This window comes from Canis lupus, chromosome 21 (assembly GCF_048164855.1).
Source record: "Canis lupus baileyi chromosome 21, mCanLup2.hap1, whole genome shotgun sequence".
In the NCBI taxonomy this organism is placed as follows: Eukaryota; Metazoa; Chordata; class Mammalia; order Carnivora; family Canidae; genus Canis; species Canis lupus.
This window is the reverse complement of record NC_132858.1, coordinates 20,455,076-20,474,754: the sequence shown is the minus strand read 5'-3', so window position 1 is coordinate 20,474,754 and position 19,679 is coordinate 20,455,076. Positions and strand designations below refer to the sequence as shown.

The 19,679-nt window shown below is 35.0% G+C and overlaps 1 protein-coding gene across 5 annotated transcripts in view; it reads right to left on the bottom strand.

Moving 5' to 3' along the window:
* Nucleotides 1-19,679, bottom strand: part of ELP4 (elongator acetyltransferase complex subunit 4) — a 252,787-nt gene that overhangs the window by 217,861 nt on the left and 15,247 nt on the right. For all 5 annotated transcript variants that reach the window (XR_012013944.1, XM_072790991.1, XM_072790989.1 and 2 more), the window contains exon 3: nucleotides 3,251-3,372. Coding sequence is in view for 4 of the 5 variants with exons in the window: in XM_072790991.1 (XP_072647092.1) it covers nucleotides 3,251-3,372 (122 nt within the window). In the remaining variant the exon portion in view is untranslated. The remainder of the gene's footprint in view (nucleotides 1-3,250; nucleotides 3,373-19,679) is intronic.

Below are 19,679 nucleotides of genomic sequence, written 5' to 3'. Positions count from 1 at the left end.
AAAAGCAAAAAGGTGGAAAGATCACTGTACTTTACTATCTGTAAAACTGGCCAAGATATAGAATGTCAAAAAAAAACAAAACAAAACAAAAAAAAAGATATAGAATGTCAGCTGATAATTATTTAATGAAGGTTAATAAATAAATGTGAAATTCTTCATGCAGGTTTTAAATGTAATCTTTATATTTTCAGGAAGATTTTAAGAGTCTGAGTTCTCCAGAGAAACAGTACCAATAAGATGTGTGTGTATATATATTGCTTTGTATTTTATGTACTTATATATATAAGTACATATTATATATGTATCTATATATAAATACAAAAGAGATCTATTATAAGGAATTGGCTAATACTATTATGGAAGCTGACAAGCCCCCAGGTCTGCAGGATAAGTTAGCAAGCTAAAGACCCAGGAGAGCTCATCGTGGTGTAGTTCCCATTCAAATGTTAGAAGGCTCAAGAATCAGGAAGATTTGATGTTTCAGTCTGAATCAAAAGGCAGGAAAAAGCTGATGTTCAGATTGGAAGGCAATCAGTCAGAAGGAATTCATTCTTAGCTGAGGGAGGGTCAGCCTTTCAGTTCTATTCCTTCAACTGATTTGATGGGCCCACTCACATTAGCGATGCCAATCTGCATTACTCAGTCTACCAATTTAAGTATTTTTTATTTTATTTTATTTTTTTAAGAGAGAGATAGGGCAAGAGCACATGACCTGGGGGAGGGGCAGAGGGAGAAGGAGAAGCAAAATCCCCACTGAGCAGGGAGCCTGATGTGGGGCTTGATCCCAAGACCCTGGGATCATAACCTGAGCCAAAGGCAGATGCTTAAATGACCAAACCATCTAGGCACCCCTACCAATTTAATATTAATCTCATCTAGAAACATCCTTGTAAGAGTACTTAGAATAATGTTTGATCAAATATCTGTGAGCCCTGTGGCCCAGTCAAGTGAACATTCATAAGTCCACCCCTTGTCAACTTGCCACCCATATGTATTTCTTTAAACTACACTTACGCTCCAGATGAAGACAGTATATGTCACAATTCCACACTCTTAGATCTATCTCCTAATGCTGTGTTAACCTGAGTTCCTTTTCACTGCACTACAGCCTGGAAACTTTGCATGTGGTATGTCAGGGAGGGCTGAGTCCTTTTAATAGGACTCCCTTTGTATATTCTGCATGTCTCTGGAGTCACTGTCCTTTATTATGCCCAATGTCTTGAAAACTGTTGTTAAATATATTTTGCCCTGTTTTTAAGTTGTTTCAGGGATAAAGAAAAATCTGATCCTCATTAACGTATCTTGGTCAAAGTGTGTCTTAAGGGTCTATATTTTTACTTTAATTTTATATATTTTTTTACTGTATCATAAAATTGTTCTATGATAAATGTCTGCAGAACCTAATTACTTACATAAATGACTAGAAAGATTAAGAAATCCTGATTTGTAACTTCACAATTCTTCACACAATCCAAAGAAGGACAGGTAAAAAGTATCCTGAGATTTTTATTATTAACTTTTTTTTAAAATTTATTATTAACTTGTACAAATTCAAGGTACCTAGGAAAGGTTGTTAGGAGATTAGTTTTCAAATAAAAAGTGTATGTCTAAAGCAAAATGTGTTATATGCCTACTAGGTTTTCAAATGTTGCCTAGGTTGCAAGAGGCAACGAGGAAAAATAAAACACTTTATTTTGAAAAGCATATAGTTGATTCTTTAACAATACAAGTTTGAACTACATAGGTCTGCATATATGTGGATTTTTCTAATAAATATAGTAATGTAAATGTACTTTCTCTTTCTTATGATTTCTCAAAAACATTATCTTTTCTCTAATTTAAAAACACTGTATAATACATATATATATATATATACACATATAACACACAAAATATGTCTTAATAGTATTAGTATTATTTATTAGTAAGGCTTTTGGTCAGTATTAGGCTATTAGTGGTTAAGTTTATGGAAGTCAAAAGTTATATGTGATCTTTAACTGTGAAGGGGATCAGTGTCTTTAACTCCCATTTTATTCAAGGGACAAGGGTTTTTCTGCTTCTGTCCTGGCAAAAATTGCTTATCTGGCTATTAAGATGTTTGATATAAAATCTAAGTCTCAATATTATGGTGGAATGTGCCGTGAAGAGCTTGTATAGCTTCTTTAGGACTGTAATCTTGGCCTTTACTCTCCTGTTCCTAGCAAGCACAGTGCTGTCCAGAAATTGAGCAAGTTGATTAAGACCAGGGAAAAGGAACAAAAGAAGAGATAAAAAGATTGAGAAAATATTACAAAAGTCAAACACCAAAAATAAGAAAAAAATGAAAACAGGCTTTGCAACCAGAAGAAAATTCTTTGGAAAATCATATAAAAATTTTTCCCTTTGGATTTTATGACACTATTATTTAATAAGCAAAATCTGACACGTAAGAAAGAATCATGTTAGTTTTACCTCAGTATTACATAACTTTTTTATAGTGGGTATGGAAGTTTGTTGGTGTCTGTTGATAGGTATGGTAAATTAATACTATGCTACAAATTCCTTATAAATGACTTAGTTGTTTGTTATTTTGCAGACTATGCAATGAAATGAAAACATACTATGGGAAGAAATAACTTTAGATTCTATTTCAAATAATGACTTCTATTCAAATAATGGCTTAAGTTGGGTTCCTGTTCTGGACAGAGAATTTAAGAATTCTGAAAGTGAGAATTGTCCTTTCTCAGGTGCGATGTGTATTCTGGCATTAAAAAGATACATTATTTTTATTATTATTACTATTGCTTGTTTCTTGTAAAAGAATGACTTCTGGTAGTCTCAAAGCAAAGTGAGATTAATAAATGAGTACTTCTAATTTCTGTATTTTTCTTCTAATTTACATCTTTAGAATACTGGTAATATCAGATAATATTCTGCTATTGTTTTCCTTTACTTAACTTTTTACAGAGTTATCTTATTATGACTATAGTAATAGCTTTATTTACTATCAATTTTTAGTAGCTTGTTCATATTTTTCCCAATGCCAATATCAATTTAAAGTTTAGAAAACTGTTCAAGAATACTAACTTAAAAATGAAACTACAGGTTCAAATAAATTTGATACTTTTCTTTAAGAGAAAAAAATACATATGGTCTCATTAATAAATTTAAATATAGTTTGTAGATATGCAAACACATATCTTGTTTACATATAAAAGCAATATTTTTCATGTAATGCTCAAAATGCAACATTGATTGGTATGTTCTATACCTGTAAAATATCAGCAGGGTCTTCTTTTGCAGATGCAACCAACAAAGTATGCCCATTGATAACTCCTTCTGCCAGGAAATACTTGAAGAGCAAAGAAGAATAAATATTATATTTATCCTCTTCTGCAAAAAAAGAAAAAAATATAGTCAGAATCTTACCATACGCCAAGCACACTAAGATGTTTTTATAATTTTTCTCCTTAAAACAACTATATGAAATGAGGCAATAATTGTCTTCCTAAAGTATGGTTAGATAGGCTAAGAGACTTATCTAGATAGTTAATCAGAAGTGAGTACTTTCAATATAGTCTGATTCCAAAATTATTCTCCATCCTCAACACCACTGCTGATATCCACAAAGTTTAGAGGGTTATGCATGATTATAGCAAAGAAATCACAAATTTATTTTCCTAAGATTTTTTTTTTCAGGCTTTGCATCTCTAAAATGCTTATTCTTACCTATCAACCAATTTGTAAACTCACACATTTCTTACATGTCATAATAATTAAGCACTTAGTGTATGAGGTCTGAAAATTAATGTTTATAAAATTTGTAAAAATAGTATTAAAAATAGTATAAAAATAGTATTAAAAATAGTATTACTGTTTTTGGTCGTATCCAACAGCAGTTTAAAATTGAAGACCTTATTTTTTTTTCAAGATTTTATTTATTTGAGAGAGAGGAAAGAAAGCATGAATGGGAGAAGGGCAGAGGGAGAGAGACAAGTAGATTCCATGTTCAGCAGAGAGCCCCAGGGAGGGCTTGATCCCAGGACCCTAAGGCCATGACCACGGCCGAAGTCGGATGCTTAACTGACTGAGCCACCGAGGTGCCTCATAAAAATGAAGACTTTGAGAGTTACTAAATTTGTACCACATGTTTTCCTAAACAGTTCTTTTACCCTTTGTTATTCCTTTATCTTCCCCTCTTTTTGGATTTTTATGAAAAAAATGATATGCCAGGTTTCTTTGACAAAATTTTTAAATATTTTTGAGATTTTGTGATATAAGCAACTTAAGTATATCTTTTTCTTAATGTTACTGATAAAAGCCTACACTTCTACATTAGCTTTCTTTTACTACTTTGACCACAACACAAAGAGACAAAGGTAGATTTATTGAATTACTTGAGAAGCCATTATTAATTTATTCAACAAATACTAACTGAATGCCTATAGTATGCTAGGCATTGTTAATATTTGTAAAAACTATGCTATTAAAAAATATTCCTAAGAGGTTTGAACTTAAGGAAATGTTAGCACTGTGCAACTGTAAGAATAAAACTTGAATAAAACATTAAAAATTAATATTTGAAGGCACTGCAAAGCAATGAAAAAGCAGATAGCAACCACAGCAGTTTCCTTCTTTAAGATCGTGATGATAACATGTAAGAATTTCAAGTTTCCGGGTTTTTTTCCTAAAATTGGGTACTTAATCTCCCTTAGCTCTGGCGGCTTTAAATCATATCTTTTCCAACTTAAGGTGGCAGAATGTAAAATTCAGTGTTGTCAAAATAGCTGAAAGTTTAGGGGGAAAATCCCTGAAGTAAGAGCTCTGCAAAGTTTACCAAATGTGTCCAAATCCTTGGTTAACCACTAAGCTATCAATGAATGAGTGGGAGAAAGAAACAGTAAGTAGGAAAGAGAGAACAGTATAAAGTTGAAAGACAACTAAAGCATGCGAGATTTACAAATTTGGTACTCCTTTGAAGGTATGCATTTCCCAATGAGCAGAATCTTGTCATAAAGAAGCTGAAGTCTTATTGACTTGAAAGGCCGGGGACAAATCTCAGGGCTGAGAATCACAGAAAGTGTAAGCCCCCAAATGAGTATAAATTCTGTATAAATATTTGGTTCTCGGGGCACCTGGGTAGCTCAGTGGTTGAGTGTTTGCCTTTGGCTCAGGGTGTGATCCTGGGGTCCTGGGATTGAGTCCCACATCAGGCTCCCTAGAGGGAGCCTGCTTCTCCCTCTGCCTATGTCTCTGCCTCTCACTCTGTGTCTCTCATGAATAAACAAATAAAATCTTAAAAAAAAAAATTAGCTCTCTTCTAAGTTCTGATTGTAAGAGACCACCCTATGTGACCAGGTTAAAAAAGCAAAATATAAAACCTAGAAAACTGAGTAGAGGTAGATACGATCTGCTGCACAGTATATTGAAGTGAGAATTAATTTAAGATTAGGCAAGTTAACTGTTTATTAAAACAAAAATCCTGAAATCCTTGGGAAAACAGAATGGAATTCAGAATCATTAAAATGCAGTTTTTTACAATGTAAAAATTTTAGCCAAAAATTACTGAATATGATCCATACTAAGGAAAAACAACCTACAAAAACTGACTCAAAGTAAAATGTATTGAAAGTATTAAAGGAGGGGCACTAGCCAGCTCAATCAGTAGACCATGTGATGCTTGATCTGAGAGTCTTGAGTTAAAGCCCTATGCTGGGTTTGGACTTACTTAATTAATTAAAAAAACAACAAACAAAAAACCCTACAAGTATTAAAGGAAAATATATTCAATAAGTGAACAGAAAAGGAATATCAACAGAGAATGAGAAACTATAAAAATGAATCAGATAGAAAATTTAGAGTTTAAAATTATCACTCCTTATATGAAAAATTTATTTGGTGATCTCACGAGTAGATAGGAGATAAAGGAAAAATATAGCTGGTATACCTGAAGGAAGTTCAACAGAAATTAGCTGAAGAACAGAGAAAAAATTAAGATAACTGAACAGCACCCCAGAGACCTGGAACAATATAGAGCAGTCCAAAACATATTTAAGCACAGTCTTAAGACATTGGGAGACAATAAAAAACAAACAATATTTCAAGAAGTCATGGCTAAAAATTTCCTAAATTTGATGAAAAATTGATTTAAGAAGCACCAGAAGCCTCTCCACGGATAAATGCAAAAAACCTAAATCTAAGTACATCAGAGCTAAATCTTGGAAACAAAAGGGAGTAATGACATGTGACATACAGAGGTACAATCATAAAATTAAGTGATTTCTCATCAAAAACAATGAAGGCTAGATGATGATAATTTTGTATTCCAAAAGTTGAAAAAGAAACAACTTAATTAAAAATTCTAAATGTGTAAAATATATTTAACAATTGAGGTGAAATACTATTTTCAGATAGAACAGCAGACTTCTACTACAGGACTCTAAAAGCTAAAGGAATATTACACAACATGGCAAACTACACTTATAGGAAGGAATAAAGATTACAAATGATGACAAATATGTGGGAAATTATAACACTGTGATCATGTAAATATGCACTTATGTGCATGGATATGTGTGTATAGATGTATATAGATAGGTGTGTGTATGTGTATAAATTGCTTCTTAGAATTCCTTTAAAAATATTAATGCTTAAGGAAAAACTGATAGAGCAAAGAAAGACATAAATTCAATTTGGAGATTTTATCATACATTTCTTAGTAATTGGCAGAACTAAGGGGGAAAATCATCAAGAAAATAGAAAATCTGAACAATCTTATAGACTATCTTATATAATATACAGTTCCAGAATATACATTCTTCAGGCATTTAGAATGTACATCAAGACAAACAAATGCTATTCCAAAAAAACAAGCCCCAATATATTCCAAAATATTAAAATCTTACCTTAGAAATTGAAACTTTAAAAATTCCATTTATGATTAATTCCAAAAACATGAAATATTTTGGAGAAATTTGACAATATATATGTATGAATTAGCTCTACACTGAAAAGTATAAAAATTCTGAAAGTCAGTAAAGAAAATGAAATAAATGGATACATATTTTATGTTCAGGGAATACAAGACTCAAATCTTTTCAAATTGATCTATAGATTTAGTGGAATTCCAATGTAAGCCCCATAGACTTTTGAAGAAATTGAGAAGCTAACTCTGAAATCTACACAGAAATTCAAAGGTCCTAGAATAGACAAATTTGAAAGTGAATAGCTGGCAGACTTACTATCTACTTTAAGACTTGGAATAAAGCACAACAATCAAGGCAATGTGGAATTAGCTAAAGGATAGAAATATAGAACAATATTAAAGAATAGAGTCCAGATCAACCTACATAATTGATTTTTTACAAAGGTAGAAAAATAATTGTTTTTTCAACAAATTGTCCTGCAATAATTAGATACCCATATGCAAAAGACAACAAAAACCTTGATCTTACACCATACTACAAATTTAAAAGACCAACACAATTTCTATCTTACTTCATACTAATACTCAAAAATTATCTTGAAATGGATCACAAAACTGAATATAAAAGCTGAAACGGGGATCCCTGGGTGGCGCAGTGGTTTAGCGTCTGCCTTTGGCCCAGGGCGCGATCCTGGAGACCCGGGATCAAATCCCATGTCGCGCTCCCAGTGCATGGAGCCTGCTTCTCCCTCTGCCTATGTCTCTGCCTCTCTCTCTCTCTCTCTGTGTGTGGCTATCATAAATAAATAAAAAAATAAAATTAAAAAAAAAAGCTGAAACAATAAAACTATTAAAAGGAAACATAGGGAATAACTTTGTAACCTTGAAATAGACAAAGATTTCTCAGAGTATGGAAGCATGAACCAGGATAGAAAAAAAGAATGGACAGCAAGCTACAAAAAGAAAATATTTGCAATAAATATATCTGACAGAGAACTGGTATCCAAAACATATACTAAAAACTCTTTTAATTCAATAAGAGGACAAACTACCCAATATAAAAAAGACCAAAAGATTTTAATACATCCTTCACAAAAGAAGACCCATGAACGTCCAATTATTGTATAAAAAGATGTTTAATAGAATAAAACATAAAAAATGCAAACTAGAAACACTGAAAAGCCACTATATTCCTACTAGAAGAGGTAAAATAAAAATACAATACCAAGTATTGACAAGGATGTGCAACAAATAAAATGCTTCTACATTGCTAGTGGCAATGAAAAGTGGTCCAGTTACTTCGGAAAATAGTTTGGTGGTTTCTGATAAAGTTAAATTTACACTTATAGGAGCGAGCAATTCCCCTCCTGCATGAGACATGAAAACACATGTCCATACATAGTTGTATACAGAATGTTTATGACAGTTTTGGTAACAACCAAAAGTTGCAAAAAACACAAATTTCCATCAACTCGTGAATGGAAAAAACAAATGGTACACATACAAATGAAATAATCCTCAACAATAAAAGAAATAAACTAATGTCCACGCAATTTGGATGAATCTTAAAAACATTAAGCGAAGTGAAAAAAAGCCAGACACAAAAAGCATGCATGGTTCCATTGCCTTTATGTGATATTCTAGAGAAATAAAACTAATCTCTAGTGATAAGAAGGAGTTAGGTGCTTGGGGCCAGAAAACTCTTTGGGCATGAGAAAATTTGGGGGGATGATACAATGTTTTACATTTTGATTGTTGTGGTGGTTCTATGAGTATTTATATTTTAAAATCTCACTAAAATACATACTTGAAATGTTTGTTTGAAATTTATAATTCAATAAATTTGGTTTACTGAAACAATTTCCTAATTTGCAACTAAAACTAAAATACCCAGTGGTAACTTGTTATAAACCTTCTCACACAGTGTATTAAAGCAAATCCATGACCAGATATAGCAGTATAGCAGATTCATATCAAGTTCAATTTTATATATTAAAGAAGACAGCTAGTTTTTTAATACTATCATAACAAGTTAAAGTTAATATCCACAAATCTAAAAGACACAAAATGCACTTGATATGGATTTAGGAGCAATTCACGAGAGTTTTTGTGTGTAAAGGAAAACAATGCCTCTGCAATGCTCACAGCTGACAGGTGGAAAAGCAAGCAGAGAAATGTAGGTGAGATGACCATCACTTCCTATTCACTAACACAGCTACCATGCTGCAAAAAACAAAAACAAAAGCAAAACAAAACAAAACAAAAAAAACACAAAACCTCATTCTACATAACTAACAATTTATCTCTATTCAACTTTAGAAAAAAACAGTCATGTTTAAAACAAGAATTAAAAAAAAAAATAAAACAAGAATTAATTTTATCTTAAGGAATTACTATTAGGTCAGTTTCCAGAAGCAACCATATAAACCAAGGTCATTAAAAATCACTGATGTAAAAACCAAATCAAATACTAAAAATCTTAATTCCTAAGGCTAACATTTTTACATGGAAAATTTATTTTTTTTAAGATTTTATTTATTTATTCATGAGAGACACAGAGAGAGAGGCAGAGACACAGGCAGAGGCAGAGGCAGAAGCAGGCTCCCTGCGAGGAGCCTGATGTTGAGACTCAATCCCAGGACCTAAGCCAAAGGCAGACTCAACCATTGAGCCATCCAGGCGGCCAGGAAAATTTAAAACTTTAAAAATTCTTCAACCATCCATTATCCTTACAGAATTACTGCTAAAATTTGCTATATTTCCTTTCAGTATTTTTTCTGTGGATTTTTTTTATATGGTTACAATTACTAAATTTTGTATCCTGGTATTTTCACTTAATTTCACATACTTCATAGCCCTGTAGCTATCATGTCTCAGGGTGCATAATATTATAGAGGATGTATGTGCTATAATTTACTTCATCATCCCTCTACCATGGACTTTTCCTTCTGCTTTCAGGCTTTTGTAACTATTGTTACTATTTGTTACTATTAAATACAGAAGTACTAAGTGTCTCAGATCTCACATATCCAAGATGGAACCAGTAACTCATTATTTTTTCTATGAAATGTAGTCCTCTTTTTAAAAAAAAATCAGGATTTATTTTGACACCTCCTCTCCCTCTTTCCCTTTCCTTAAGATCCTGTTAAATTTATTTTCAAAGTATTTCTGAAATTTGACCACTTCCCTTCATGCCAGCCAGTGTCACTCCCCTAGTCATGCCACCAATAACTCTTGCCTAGATAACTGCAATTGCTTATTTATTTCTTTGCATCCACTCTAGTCCTCCCATTTAGTAGTGACCTTTTGAAAATACAAACCCAATCATGTTACTTCCCTACTTAAAATTTTTCAGTGTTTTCCCAGTGCTCCTGAGAGAAAGAACTAAACCCTTTAACATGGTCTACATGCTCTATGCAGTTGCTGCCACACAATGTGTATAAATAAAAATATTAGTGTTAAAAGTGGTATAATACTGTCATTTCCCTATAAAAGGACATGCTGCTTATTTAACAACTTTTCAGGAAAGGAAGAAATAAACCTACTTAATTAGAAAAGTAATAATAATTATTTGTAAAGTTAAGGACACATATTACGTGATCCAGTAAGGGAATGAACTAAATTAGGTAAGTATTTCATAAACCAGGGAGAGACACCTACCTACAGATAACAAATGTCTGGGTGGTGTGGTTGGCTAAGCATCTAACCCTTGGTTTTTCAGCTCAGGTCGTGATCTCAGTGTTGGGAGATTAAGATCCATGTCAGCTCTGTGCTCAGCATGGAGTCTGCTTGAGATTTTCTCTGCCTCTCCCCTCCCATTCGTCATCTCTCAAATAAGTAAATCTTTTCTAAAAAGTGAGTGATTTATCATAAATGAAGAGTAACAATAAACTAGACGGTAGAATTCTTTTTCTACCTATTTTAAATGAGTGAGAGTTATAACTTTTTTCTTCCCTACATACAAGCCCTACTGATCTTATCTACACTCATAGCTTAAATTACTATCTCTGGTAGCCATACTAAACCTTAAGTCAGGACCTTTGAATAAATTACTTTGCCTTTTTGGCTAGCTAATTCCCTCAAATCCTTCCAGACACAAATTAGGTAAACTCATCTTTGGAGAAGCTTTCCTCAAGGCTGGGTGAAATGATCGGAGTGCCCTGGAGAATCTTGTTAACTCCTACAGAAGCATTTACTACACATATTGACATTTCTCCATCAAGCTTAAAAATTCTCATGGCAGAGAATGCATCTTATTGTTATATTGCTAGTAGTAGATACATACTATACACTTAGCAAATATTTGTATAATTAAGGAAAAACCTGAAAATCTATTTTGTCTTGTGAATCAGACAGATCTACTATAGTTTGGCTGAAACCACACACACACACACACACACACACACTCTATTAATAGTTATTGACCTGATTTTTTCAAAGACTCCTATGAGGCAGGCAAAACTAATAGGAGAAAGATTGCCTATTTAGGGATTAGCAAAAAACTAAGCTCTTCAAGCTGAAAATCACCATTTTTGTTAAACAAATTTCAAAGTTGTACACTAAGCATTTAATTATTTAGTGAATCCCTTTAACACTGGGAAAGCAAAAATGATAACGTTTGACAGAACTGCCAAAAAGCAAATGTAGCTCTGGCTCGAGTTAATAGCCTAATTCTTAGGTTGAGAGAGATGGTTGTCTTAGTCTATTCTATAGTGGTGGACCAAACTGACATTAGTGTATTTCATTTGGGGACTTACAGAAATTAAAGCATATTCAGAATGAAGTGACCAGGATGGTGAAAGAACTTAAAAGCATGAAAAATGGGATATTTAGTTGAAAGAAAAAGAGACCCAAGGGAAGCAAGAAAGCTGTCTTCAAATATTTGATGGGCTGTCATACATAAATGGAATCACACAAGAGGTAGAATGAAGCCTAATGGAGAAAAACAACAGGAATATCAATTTTTCCCTAAGATCAAAGTCCAAAGAAGCTGCCCTTTCATTGTGCTGACAATGCTATTAAAATCAACAATGACTTTCTAATTATCTATTTTCTTGGACTTTAAAATCTTTATCTAATTTGTCTATTGAAGTTATTACTGCGGATGAATTTCTTCTTAGAACTACACTCTCCCTCTCCACTCATATCCCCTATTTTTAAGATACTTTTTGTTCTCAATTGCCCTGCTTCTTTAGACATTCTTTATATATGTAAACAGTTTATACAGAGTTCTCATTTCTTTGGTAAATAAATATGAAATGGTTCTATTGATTTTTTCCAGTCACTACTTTCAGCTATGCTATGTCAAATCCTCCTTTTCACATCTCTTGACATCTAGAGCTAATTCAATGATTTTCTCAACAGTTTTAGTTCTTAACACTTGGAACAGTCAAGTTTAAAACTTTAACATTCAGTTCAATGCTTCCCCCTCCCCCCACCTTAGTCTTACAGACTAAGACTTGTGGCTTAAAAGTCTTATAGGGACAGAGGGGTTCTAAAGAAAGGAAGTTTTTTTTTTTTAAAGATTTTATTTATTTATTCATGAAAGACAGAGAGAGAGAGGCAGAGACACAGGCAGAGGGAGAAGCAGGCTCCATGCAGGGAGCCCAACATGGGACTTGATCCCGGGACTCCAGGATCATGCCCAGAGCTGAAGGCGGGTGCTAAAGTGCTGAGCCACCCAGGGATTCCAGGAAAGGAAGTTTTAAAAATACCTCTTCCTCTATATCTTCTCTCCAAGTCTTAGTTCTATTGTTGGGAGACTGGGGGAAGAAAGTGGTAGTGATCAACTTACATAATTGGCTGTTTGGTTAGGGAGAGATGTCCCTAGCCTTCAATATGATCTCGTCTATTTAATATTTAAGACTGCTGCCTTTGCAGCCTATGCAGTTATGGTGGTTTCCATGTAAGTGGTGAGCGTCGTTTTTGTGGGTAGTGCTCAGTTCACTTTGGCCACATCTGTCACTGAAAAACGCTTCTGAGGTAGCATCTAGGTTTGTGGGGTTGACCATTAATTCATATTCAACTTCTGCTCTGGAAATGTTAGCTACTGCTGTCATTATTATATTTCAGTATACAATCTATCCCAGCAGGCCTCCCTCCTTTTTCTACACCAGACACAGAAAATAGTCTTGTCGAAAATGCTGACAAACTGTAGGAAATTTAAAGGAGGCTTTCCCCAAGGACTCTCTCACCATGCACTACTCACAGATGGGCTTACAGGTTCAGAAATTTGGTAAGAAATCCATTGGAAAACATGGATGCCAGTCTCTGTCTCTTGCAAGCATCTTCAGTGTCTATGTCTATCTAATACCCTTGGAAACCGTAACCACTTACTTGCCAGAGTGAGGGATCGGTTTTGAACTTGAATAGTAATATTCCTTCTCTCTCTAATCCTTGCCTATGATGCTTGGTAATGGTGGTGATGGTGATGGAGTTAAAAGGAAGTAGCTGTGGGAGATCTTTGGGCCTGCAAGGAGGTATTTAATTCCAACTGCAGGAAAGTAGGGACTGAAACCTTTGCCTTCTTTTTCTCACCGTGGGCCATACTCACCAATTCTGAGGTACTCAACACCCTATTAAAGCTAATCCTGACCACTAACTATATGCTAAACATGGTGCAATGCACGTTTCATGCATTGGTTTATTTAATCCAAATAATAAGTTGTAAGATAAATGTTAATTCCTATCTTACAGGTAAAGAAATAAGGCACAGTGAAAGCAAACAACTTGCCTAAGGTGACATGGCTAGTAAATTGCAGAGCCATGATTTGAATCTAGGCAGTCTGATTCCAGAGGCTATGCTCTTAACCTCTTTCATGGGCTTATTTTCCTTTATCTATCCCTTAAGTACTGATGTGCTTTGGCTTTAGATTTTGACTTGCTTTTCTTTTTATTCTAGTTGTTCTTAGTCTTTCTTGGAGTCTCAGACCACTCTGAGAATCTGCTGTAAGATATATATTACCCTAAAAATATCACAGTCATACACAAATTTACATATACTTTGAGGGAATTAATAGACTCCCCTAAAGTTCCCTCCAGGGTCTATAAACCTGGGCATTTTAATACATGCCTATGAATGACTTTAATGAAAACCTCTTTTGAATATTAGTCAAATAATGTTGGCACCTGGGTAGCAAAGTCAATCAAGTCTCCAACTCTTGGTTTTGGCTCGGGATATGATCTTAGAGTGGTGGGATGGAGCCCACATCAGGCTCCGTCCTCAGCGAGGAGTCCACTTCTCTCCTTCTCCCTCTCCCTATGCCCCCTCCCCCGTCTCAAATAAATAAATATATCTAAAAAATTAAAATAAAATAAAAAGGAAGCACAGAAGTAGAAATCAACATTCTTGGGAGAGACCTGTATTAAAAGAGAAAAATGTAGAGAAATGCTATTTTACACCACAGCAATCTAAGCATAGCTAGTGAAACATTTAGAATCTAGTATACATAAGGAAATGCAGAAATAGAAAAATTAGGTAGTATTATTATGTCAAAATATGATAAATAATTTATGCTTTCAAGTCTCAAAAGTATAGTAACATCATCTCATGTTTCAATTAGAGTAATGAGTATTTCCATCAGTTCAAGTTTTTACTTTACTCCTGAAGGGCATCCTTCATAACATCTCTTTTTTGCTCAAAGCACTCCATGACGGGCAGCCCGGTGGCTCAGCGGTTTAGCACTGCCTTCAGCCCAGGGCGTGATCCTGGAGACCTGGGATGAGTCCCACGTTGGGCTCCCTGCATGGAGCTTCTCCCTCTACCTGTGTCTCTGCCTCTCTCTCTCCCTCCCCCTCTGTCTCTCATGTATAAATCAATAAAATACAAATCACAGAAAATTTGTAATTAAAAAAAAACCCCACTCCATGACTACCTATTTCTTGCCACTATAAAGTAACTTTTTTAGTCCGGCTTTCACAGTACTCATTCCTTCATTCAAGCATGTATTTACTCTGCCCTTAGATGGTTCCCATGGTCACAAAGCTTACAGTCTACAGAATAAGATACATGCTTGGGTATTTTCAACAAAGTGCAGTAAGTACCATGATGTAAATAACACTACAGAGGTATACAGAAGGAATACAAAGCAGGAGTGAGGATAAGGAAAGCAATAATTAAAGAAGTCTTTCTGGAAGAGCATCTAAGTGGAGACTTAAGGGATCATTAAGAGTTAGGATAAGAAAGGGAAAAAAAGAGACAGCTAGAAAGAATTTAAGCAAAGGCCTGTAGAGAATGACACTTGGATGTAATTAAAAGTCTAGGGTGATAAATAGAAAGCTTGAGGAGAGAATGCAAAGAGATAAGCCTGAAGTGAATCAGCAATGGCAGATCATTAAAGGCCTTATAATCTAGGCTACTGAACCTGGATCTTATAGTTAAGATGGATAGAGAGCACAGAAAGGTCTTAAGCAAGGATATATCATGATTAGATTATATATCAGAAAGTTCATTCTAGCTACAGTATGAAAATGAACTGAAGCAAGAAAACACTGGAAGCAACTTAAGAAGCTGTTATAATTTCTGTGAGGGTTGTGGATTAGGGTCACCACAGCAGGAATAGAGAGAAGTAGATGGAATTCTAAAATCTTTAAAAGGTGAAAAAACAAACAAACAAACAAACCTTCAGGATTTAATGCTTATTGGATGTGTACAGGGTGAGAGACAAGTATGTCACTCAGGTCTCTGGCATGTATCACTCAATAGACTGAATAATCCAGGAATCAGCAGAAGAGGGGGGATAGATTTAGAGGAATGGGGTAGAATTCGGAGATAAGGGAAGTTCAGTTCTAGACACACTGATTTTGAGATTCCTGTAAGATCTTCAAAAGAAAATGTTGAATAGGGAGTTGATTATTATCTCTTTATTTCTCTGTGGATCCTGTATGTAGCAATGCCTAGGGATTACTGATTATTTACAGAAAATGAGTACCACCCCCCCCTTCCCCACATCATTCAGTTATGGCAGGAACAGAGACCTCCCAGGGAGAGTATATAGCACTAGGAGAGAAAGAGGATACCAGTATTTTAGGGAGAGGCAAAGGAGTCTTAAAAAGCAAAAGCAGAGGGATAGAAGGAAAACCAGAACAGAATGTTATAACAGAGCCAAAGGAAGAGAGTACTTCAGGGAAAGAGTGAATAACCACATCAGTTGTTGCAGAGATCAGGAAGGAAGAGACCTGAGAAGCATTTCTTGGGTTTAGCCATGAAGAAGGTCACTAATGTCTCTGGCTAAGGTGGCTTCAGTGATGTGCTACTGGATGAAGTTAATCCAGGAATGACTGAAACATCATGAAAATGTATAAAAGGTACAGACTATTCAAGAGGCTTGGCTATAAAAGGGAAGAAAAAAAGGAATAGTTAGAGGAGTGGGGTTTTAAGCACGGAGAATTTTCCTCTTTAAAAAGGAAATAAGGCTTGAACACAGATCTGAGTATATTTAAGTACACACAGGAGAGAACTAAAAAAGAGGAAGAAGTTAAAGAAGAGAAAATTGACATTGCCATTCCTTGGAAAGGTGGAAGGAGGAAAGATCTAATGTTCAGGTGAAAGGATGATTCTCAAACAGGAGAAGGCACAAGACATCTTCCCATGTGTGCGTAGTGATGAGCACTGAGGTTTGACAGTGGGAATTTGGGTGAATTCTCAACTGAAGACACTACTGTTGCCATGTGAAATACTGCAAGTTATCTGAGAAAATGAGGGAGAAAGTAGTAATGCTGGATGTTTGAGAACAAGAAGGTTTGAAAAGGCCACTGAAGTTATTGACAATGAAAAAGATGTGAGGACAGATACAAAAGTTACTGGCAAAACTTGAAAGTTTACTTGAAGTTGGAGATCATGAAGGTCTCTAATAAATGATAGAAATAAATAAGTCAATATATGGAAGCAGTGAGATGATATAAAAGGTAGAAAAGCTAAAGGTATAAATCTCACTCTGGAAAAAACTTTAAGATGAATTACTAGGTTTTAGTGTAAAATGATGATTTAATGTCAGAGAAACCTGCTTGCAAATCTCAGCTACTAAGTGTGTGACCTTGGCAAGTTACTTGACTTCTCTTAAAATTCCAATCTCCTGTAAAACTAAATGATAAAATACATTATCAAAGGTTTGGCATGGGGCAGCCTCGGTGGCTCAGCGGTTTAGCGCCGCCTTCAGCCCAGGGTGTGATCCTGGAGACCCAGGATGGAGTCCCACATCGGGCTCCCTGCATGGAGCCTGCTTCTCCCTCTGCCTGTGTCTCTGCCTCTGTGTGTGTGTGTGTGTGTGTGTGTCTCATGAATAAATAAATAAAATGGTTTTTTTAAAGATTTATTTATGATAGACAGAGAAAGAGAGGCAGAGACACGGGAGGAGTGAGAAGCAGGCTCCATGCCGGGGGCCTGACGTGGGACTCGATCCTGGAACTCCAGGATCGTGCCCTGGGCCGAAGGCAGGCGCTAAACCACTGAGCCACCCAGGGATCCCCCAATAAATAAAATGTTAAAAAAAAAAAAAGGTTTGGCATGATACGCAGCACACAGTAAATCCTCAATAAATATTATATATTTCAATAATAATATTTAAGATATTAGAATTTGTCTTACATGAAATGGGTATTATACAAAGCAAATTGGAAAGATTTAGAAGGGATAAGAAGAGTAGGAAATTGAATCTATAGAAGGAAGAAAAGAATGTTACAGAGATAAAAGTGACAGAGAAGATCATTAGAATAGCTTAATTCTTGGACAATGACCAAAGATAACAAAGAGGTAAAGGATGATGGATTTAGCTGGCCATAAAGTTAAAAAACAAAAATCCCAGCATTCCTCTAGTGATTGAAAAGTAAATAGCCTTGCCTCTGCATACCACAATTTGAGAAGCTGGTCTAGGGTTCTGAAGTTTTACAATATGAAATCTACAAGTAGATAGTTGAGGCAAGAAACCCAGGGGAAAGAAGCCAAACTTTCCCTCTAATTCCAAATAAATAATCTCTACTTTTCGAAGAGCTTTACTACATAAGCATACTATGTTGATGTCTACTTTTGTACATTAAATAGTTTTCCATCTGAGTACTTCTCTCTCGGGTTCCCCTCAACTTCTACCCATAGATTGATTCAATTTAAGCCTTTTCTATACCTTTTATATCTGCAAAAACATATACATACTGTGCATATTTATTCCATTTGCAACCAACATCCAGTTAAAGTTCAGAAAGGGTAAAAATCAAGACTTATTATTATTTAAGGATTTTATTTATTTATTCATGAAAGACACATAGAGAGAGAGGCAGAAACATAGGCAGAGGGAGAAGTAGGCTCCATGCAGGAGCCCGATGTGGGACTGGATCCTGGGACTCTGGGATCACACCCTGAGCTGAAGGCAGATGCTCAACCACTGAGCCACCCAGGCGTCCTAGTAAAAACCAAGATTTGTACTGCCTAGCAGAGCTAAATACACTGTAGGTGCTTAGATGCTTCAGGACAAAAGGTCAGGTAGTTTTACTAAAAAACTGCAGGGATACCAGTTTGTCATATTACAATCTTTCAACAAGTTGTACTATTATAAAATAAGTTAAGAAAAGCACAAAATATAATACAAAGCAAGTATTGGTAAGCTTTTTCCTAAAGAGTCAGAAAATAAGTATTTCAGACTTGTGAATGGTCTCTGTTGAAACCACTCAACCCTGCCCTTGTATCACAGAAGCAACCATAGACAATGTACAAATAATTAAGCATGGTTGTGTTCCAATAGAACTTTATTTATAGATAGGTCACTGGCCCACAGGCTATAGTTTGCCAACTGGTGCATAATAAGGAAAATGCTGACAATTTACTACACGGTATAAAAGAAAAAACAAAGCTCAGCAATTTCAGAAAGGTGGACGGCAATCAATGAGAAAATATTATGATATCCTATGAGAAATATATTGAGAGTGCTTAGTTTTTGCTAGTACATGAAATAGTAAATTAAAATAGTGAAAAGAGTAGCATAATCTAAGGTGAGCCTCATGATTGCTATTTCCTAGTATTCATGCCTTTGTATAATCTCTTCTTTTTGACTGTGTGTGGAAGCTGTGACTTGTTTCTAACCAGAAGAATATGGCAAAGGTAATAGGATGTCACCCCTTCTGTAACATAAAACTGTAACATCTGTCTTGCTGAGATACATTCTTCTTCACTGTTTTTGAAGAAATAAGATCCCATGTTGTGAGCTGCTCTATGGAGAGGCTGCCTCTGACTAACAGGGAGCAAGGAACTGAATGCTGCCAACAACCATGTGAGCCTGAAAGCAGATCCTTCCCCTGCCAAGCCTTCAGATGAGAACCCAGTCCTAATTTTGACTGTTGGCTTGCAGAAGACCCTGATAATCTGTGCTTGGACTTCCAAACAACAGAAATCATGAGATAATAAATGTGTGTTGTTTTAAAACTAAGTTTGTGTTAATAATGTTACACAGTAATAACTTTTTTTTTTCTTTATAAATTGGACCATTTTATTTATCAAGAAAAATGAAGATGAATCTTATCTTCCCTCCTGATCTGGAATTTATAGTAAAAATTCTATCTGTTTCTCGTGGGCCCACCCTCCCTGAGTGGCAATATTTAATTCTGGGTCAAAGTGTGGTGACCTGCATGATCTCCAATGAAGTACAGTGTTCTTTGAGGAAATTCAATCTAGTCTGGCATCACAGTTAAAAAAAATACTGAATCTGATAATTAGGGTCATGTTCATTTTCTATCAGATTATTTCTTGTGTTTTTTTAACATGTTTCCTTTTTTTTTTTTTTTTCTTGGT